The sequence below is a fragment of the Triticum dicoccoides genome, chromosome 4B, assembly GCF_002162155.2.
Source record: "Triticum dicoccoides isolate Atlit2015 ecotype Zavitan chromosome 4B, WEW_v2.0, whole genome shotgun sequence".
Lineage (NCBI taxonomy): Eukaryota > Viridiplantae > Streptophyta > Magnoliopsida > Poales > Poaceae > Triticum > Triticum dicoccoides.
The window spans coordinates 492,251,803-492,258,199 of record NC_041387.1 but is presented as its reverse complement, the minus strand read 5'-3'; the positions used below and the strand labels follow the sequence as shown (position 1 = coordinate 492,258,199).

Below are 6,397 nucleotides of genomic sequence, written 5' to 3'. Positions count from 1 at the left end.
ACACCAAGGGGGGCAGACAATCTTAACAGAGCCCATGAATTTGGGCTGCTGGAATGCGACCACCGCTAGTGTGCAGTGACCGAGTGCCATGGCCCATGACAGTGTCACCGCGGCACTTTTTCTAATGGAGAATACTGTGCATGTACACTACGGACGCATGCTGAGAGGGATGAAACCAATCCTGAGATATTGTGATTAGAGGTTGACAATGCTTGGTGACAAGCCTTTTGGATTTTAATCTACTCCCACATGCCCAATAGAAAAGCGCCGTTCCTGGCCTATCTGCAGTTGTTTATGGCCACCGGTCGAATCGGATCCCGTCCGCGCACTACTTACAGCGACAACTCGTTGCTGGACAAGTTTGAGACAGCTCATTGGATCAAGAAGAGTACAAAATGTAGGTGCATAAAGTCAGGAACGGGGTGGAAAAACACATGTACGCTACCCCTAGGTGTACTGCAGAAAGGTACCACTCATTCGTACATCACTCCAACTGATGTATGAAGGTTGTTCATGGCGACAAAGTCCCATATTTCCTCGTAGGATTTTTACAGCGACAACTCGTCACTAGTCCGGCCAAACAAGTTTTGGGTCGGGACAAACTCACTGCATCAACAAGAGTGCGATCTACTGTACCACTGTACTGTAATTTACAGGAAGTCAGGGACAGGGTGTGGGGGAAAATTGCATCCGTATCCTAGCTTGTGCTGTAGACATGTATGGACACTCAGAAGAGACAGAACAGATCGAGAGGATGGATCTTTACTACGTATACTATCGACGAAAATGATTTTATGTACTCTCTTTCGTTTGTGTACAGCCATTGCATGTCTCAAAGGCTCAAACATCCTCGGCGTATCTCGCGCTGGTGGTCGTGTGGTCGTCCTCCCGGAGCAGGAACAGGCCGTCGGCCGGGCTCTTCGCCCGGTCGTCGAACCGCTCGGACAGGAAGAAGCTCCGGAGGGAGTTGAGGTTCCACGGCGCGTCCACCTCAACGGCGAAGGCGGCGCGCACGGGGCGGTGGTCCGACAGCCGCGACTCGCACCGGTCGTACCGGGTCTGCCTCAGGCCCGCGCCGCGCCACAGCACGCGGTCGCACCACGCCGGCGCGCGCCGCTTCAGCTTGTCGCCCTTCTTCCCCAGCTGGGAGCAGCCGTAGTAGGCGTCCGAGTTCCGGTGGTACTTGTACGTCGGCGAGAACGTGATCGCCCCCTCGTTCCACCCGTTGAACGTCCCTCCTTCCGACGACACCTCGCCCCGCAGCTGCAAACGAACAATCAAATCGCCCATGAGTTTTCAAAGTTTGAAATTTGAATTTCCTCGTGTTTTGTATAGTAAGTTAGACCATTGTCTGCTGGTTGAATTTGTACCTGGTCGTTGTCCAGGAGGGTCTTCCAGTCGTGCCTCTCGACCAGCAACCGGGTCTTGGCCTCGGGCAGGGAGATCCGATAGTTGAGGTCCCCAAGCAGGATCACCCGGCTGCGCAAGAGTACAAACAGTAAGAAACTATACTGGCACACCAGGCCGGTCAAGGTCTACCGCATCAACCTGCATGCATGATCACCACTTGGTTCCGAGCCGTCTTTGTCACGGGCGCCGGCCAGTGAAATTAAGCATTCTGATTGTGGAAACTTGCGGTTACCGTCGCCATTAAGTGGATATTTCATACTCCTACTACTTCCCTACATCACCGGTCTGGCATAGAAAATACTCCTTCCGTTTCTAAATATAAGTTTTTTTAAAGATTTTAACAAGGGACTACATACAGAGCAAAATGAGTAAGTCTACACTTTAAAATATGTCTATATACATCCATATGTTGTAGTTTATTTGAAACCACTAAAAAGATTTATATTTAGGAACGGAGGGAGTAGATCCGACGCATTCACTCTGGCTACTTGCTCGAGTGCTTAATAGTACTATTTGTCGTGCGTGCCTACGTGCATGCCGTGACATGATCAATACGTGCGTACAGTGGTAAACTGGCTGGCTGGCTGGCAAGTAACCCGATGCTGAACGGCAAATACGTATCTGCCCTTGATTTACCGGTGCCGTGGACGGTGCAACCACCGGATAAGATAACGACCGCGGTGGTGAGCTCGATCAAATCGTGGCTGTAACCGGCAAGGACGGCGGCCGTTGATATTTCCGTCGCTTAATATTCGGCCGGTCAACGGCGACAAAACCGGCAGTGCGATGTGATGCATTCTATAGTACGTTCAACTAGTGTACAGCTGAGTTTTTTTGCAGGCTGATGCCCCCTCTAGACTTACGAAATGCTGGCAAGGGTTGGCTTGCCAATTTTTTGGCCAACTGTTTGGCAAAAATACTTATGTGAGAGGAATGGGTGTACACCCATTACCCATAGGCAGCCCATTCTTTGGCATGGGCAGCAAACCAAACGGACTTCATCGACTTGCGGCATGCACGGAGCGCACGAAAATAATGCAGGGCGATGTACTTACTCGTGATCTAGAATCTTGTGGGGCGTGGCGAGTGACGGGGAGGAGGAGGAGCAGTGGCGCCGCGGGAAGCTCGTCCGCCGGAGGATCTCCGCGGCGTCGGCGTTGCGGTGCGCCTCGTCGCCCTCCCTGCCGCCGGACGCGAGGTGGCAGCACACGAAGCAGAAGCTCGTGTCACGCAGCCAAAACCTCACGGACACAGCACCCTGCACAGAGTTGAACCTTATGTCAGTTGCCTTCCGATGTATCCTCGTATTCGTATACTCCCCAAGCGCGCGCATGTCTGTCTGTATGCACGTAGGGTAGGGCATGCACGCACGCACCTTGTTGCCGAGGCAGCCCATGACGCCGCAGCCGACGCAGGAGACGCTGGGGCGGCGGACGAAGCGGCGGAGGTCGCCGCGGACCCAGACGGTGAGCAGGATGCCCACCATCTGCTTGCTCACCACGCACCGGAAGTCACGCGACTGCAGGCCTCCGGTGCCGTCCCTCACCGGGTGCACCTTCTGCTTCTCCCCTCCCCCGGTGGCGCCCGGTGACGGCGACGGCGACGACCGGTTCAGCGCGGCCCGCACGAGCTCGTTCCACCGCATGCCGATGCGGTTCTTGTCCGCGCCCAGCACGTTCCGCGCTCTCAGCGGCACCACCTCCTGAAATCTGCACACGCCATTTTGTTACTAACCATGCATCCACAAGCCTATGCCGCATGAGCGTCGAGGTCACTGCTCGCTTGGTAATTAGTACGTACCCGAGGACGTAGATGTCGTAGGTGCCGTTCCTGGTGTCGAGCCAGTCGGACAGGTCGAGGTCGTCCGGTGGCGCCACGCCGCCGACGTTCCACGTGCTCGCGAACAGCCTGGTGGATCGATCCATGAGCGCTCAGTGGCCGATTAACAATAAGAAAAACCAGCATGCACTCCACGCCACGGCGCAAGTTGGGATGATGATGATGATCTACCAGAGCCTAAGCATGGTGGTTGGCGGTCTCTGATTGAGTTAGCACACAGACATGTATGCATGCACGCACGCACATACCTGTACTTGAGCGTCTTGTTCCGCTGCTGCGGCCGCGGCCGCTTTACGCACCGCTGCGCGTCGGCGTCGGGGCTGCACCCGTCGAACTCCTCCTCCGCGGCGCCGGCGGCCGCCGGGAAGTCGGCGACGAAGGCGTGGCTCCCGGAGGGCTTCCTGAAGAGCTTGTTGGCCACCAGCCTCGGCCAGAGAACCTGGCCGCCACCATATGCACAGAGCAAAGTTAGCTACATGCTACAAAGCTAGCTAGGGCCGGGGTAAAGCGGATCGAGAGGGTACGTGATGCCTACCTCCGCCTGGCTCTGATTCTCCAGCATGGTGAGAGAGCGCGTGCGCGCACCGTGGCCAGTAGGGTAGCTTAGCTAGCTTAGCTATCGCTAGGTCCTCCTGGTTGTGCTAAGTAAAGTGGAATGGAAGGGAGGGAAACGTTGGACGGGGTAGGCAAAGCGGGGCTTAAATAGGCCGCGGGACGCTACGCGACGGGGAGCCAATAGACAAATCGTGCCACTACGCGGGGCTGGATGTGACCGGATGTCGATCAGTGTACGCCTTGCACTGCATGGTGCCTGATGCAGTGACGCGAGGCAGGGAAGAAAGGGGGAGGACCGGTGGCCGTGACAGTGGGAATAAAAGCCGCCTTTTGAACCTTGATCTCTAGGTGGTCAAAGAGGAGTGGGATCACGGTGAAGATAAACTAGATTTTTCCGGGGACCAACGGGCCGGTGAGAAGCTGTTCAACAGCAGTTGTGGTGGACTGGCGTACACTGGCTGGCTCTGGTGCATGCTAGCAAAACTCCTATGTCCAGCTAAGACACCGGTGTGCTATTGCCACGAAAGCGAGTCCATCCAACGCCTACTAACTAGTGACTGTCAGCTTCGTTTGGAGAGTTGCTCTTGATCGTTTTCGGTGTGCTTTTGCTTGGGGTTAGGAAAAAGGTTCCAGTCTGGTAATGTTCTGGGAATTTATTGGCTAGTTAAGCTTTGCCGGACCAATATTATTTTTACAAGTGTAGTTTTTCTCAGAAGGTTATATATAGCTACATGTACATTCTCGATGTTTTGAATACCTTTTGAGATCTCATTGTTGCACATGTTTAATTAACATCTCCTTGATACAATATGCCCCTTTTATCAATAACAAAAAGTGTATAGATGTGCATAAAAACTGTAAGCGCTTCTACGCTTCATTACTATGACAAGCAGGGCAGGGCCGCTGTCAATGGTCCAAGAAGCAAAATCTCGAGGTTGTCATCCGCGAGCTCAACCACAATAATAGAAAAATGGTATGTTTTATAGGTTTTCGGTAAAATAATTGCGGGGGAGGCTTTTGGTAATTCGCAGTATGCTGCATTTTTACTTTCATACTTGTAACATATTTGTGTGTGTGTGTGTGCGCGCGCATGCGTGCATACCATGCCTTTGAGAATTCTAGTATGCTAATTGTCGACAAAAATCTGCTTTCTCGTGGCTCTTCTTTTTATTTTATTGTTTGTTTGACCATATTTTTTATTCAGTCGCTAAAATGGTCTATATAACGCATATGTTCATTAGTTCTAGCACTTTTGAAATTAATCTGAAATGTGATGTCTAAGTCTAGAGTTTACTCTTAATCAATTGCCAGAGTGCCTGGCCCTTCAGGTTTTGTTTCGCGGTTGGGCCTTTCAGGTTTTGCGGGGAAAATGTCTAGAGTTAACAAGAGAGCACGTAGGCGAATGCAGAGTTGTCTCTAGGTGAGCACATATAAGTTTGCCTGTGATCTCCGCTCTTTTTCTAAATCACTGGAATATAATGCATTGAAACTTGGTTGTATGAAATATAAATATTTAAATTAATAATAGGAGAACTAAGACATATGATATATTATATTTGATTATTGTATAGTTGTAAAATATTCATTGAATATCGGTAGCACAATAGAATAGAAAGATCATTTTCATGCATTTTCTCGTTCATGGTTGCATTTTGAGATACTTAGATGTTTAGAAAAGTAGATTAGTTGGATGACCTATTTATTTAGTTATATAGGATTGAATGATTCCATGAAGTCTTAGAAAATTCAAACAATAAATGATTGAGTATTAAATATAGATGTCAGATTTTGCGCACATCTTGATTTACATTTTTTGTTTAGACTACGAGTTAACCCATTTTATCACAAAATGGTGCAAATACACATATAGGCCACATTATGAGCGTGCAAGTGAGTTTTTCTTTTCTCTCAACTTCAAAATTCACTTTCTGTTTTTTGTTCTTGAAAATAAACAGGACACATGTGCTTGGGTGTACAAAATCTATGTCCAGTTGATGTGCCCCTGTTCCAACGTGCTACTGTGAATTTTGCATATATAAAATGGCCAGTGCCTGGTTGCAAACGCATATCTTCTTGTTTGTATGTACAACTAGCTGTATTATTGCACATTCTTTAAGAGGGAGCACAAGTTTTTTCCCAGCACGTGTTTAAGTATTATATCTAGGACATATAGGCCTAGTAGGGGGGTTGAGGTCTATAGAGTTTTCAGGCTCAACATGAGCAACTTGTACTGCATGCCACGTCGTGTACGTATATATAGTTAACTAAATCACATCATGTGGATTTAAGACATTATCTCTCCCGATTAATCCACTTTGAGAAAAGGAAACTTCTTAATTGTCGTCTATCCAATTTAGGTATGCTCCTGTGCCCTTTCTTCTGCACACCACCATCAATACTTGAAAATGGTACTGTTATACTTATTCGACGAATCAGGGAAATCCGTGGTCTAAACTTCAACATTCAGCAATTTTTCGACAAACAATGGATTTTATTAGCTCAAAATAAAGCATCATGGGGATACTAACACAATGAGCATACACCCCCTCCGCATAACTCATATGCACACAGCTAACACAAACGCACACATACA

The 6,397-nt window shown here is 49.5% G+C and overlaps 1 protein-coding gene across 1 annotated transcript; it reads right to left on the bottom strand.

Annotated features, from left to right (window-relative positions):
* Positions 1–514: 514 nt before the first annotated feature.
* LOC119291058 (type IV inositol polyphosphate 5-phosphatase 9-like) lies at positions 515–3,911 on the bottom strand. Its single transcript, XM_037569766.1, has 7 exons — positions 3,785–3,911; positions 3,498–3,688; positions 3,211–3,318; positions 2,786–3,119; positions 2,466–2,668; positions 1,371–1,479; positions 515–1,263 (listed from the first exon to the last, which is right to left on the bottom strand). The coding sequence occupies exons 1-7, from the start codon at positions 3,809–3,811 to the stop codon at positions 841–843; spliced, it is 1,395 nt and encodes a 464-aa protein (XP_037425663.1). The 5' UTR covers positions 3,812–3,911; the 3' UTR covers positions 515–840.
* Between the last annotated feature and the right edge of the window lie 2,486 nt (positions 3,912–6,397).

Bases quoted from the DNA above. Each gene is read 5' to 3' on its own strand.
- LOC119291058 (XM_037569766.1), bottom strand. From the start codon at position 3,811: ATGCTGGAGAATCAGAGCCAGGCGGAG. The intron at 3,120-3,210 runs GTACGTACTAAT...TGGCGTGTGCAG, and splicing joins TACGACATCTACGTCCTCGG to ATTTCAGGAGGTGGTGCCGC. The intron at 1,480-2,465 runs GTAAGTACATCG...ACTCTTGCGCAG, and splicing joins CACAAGATTCTAGATCACGA to CCGGGTGATCCTGCTTGGGG.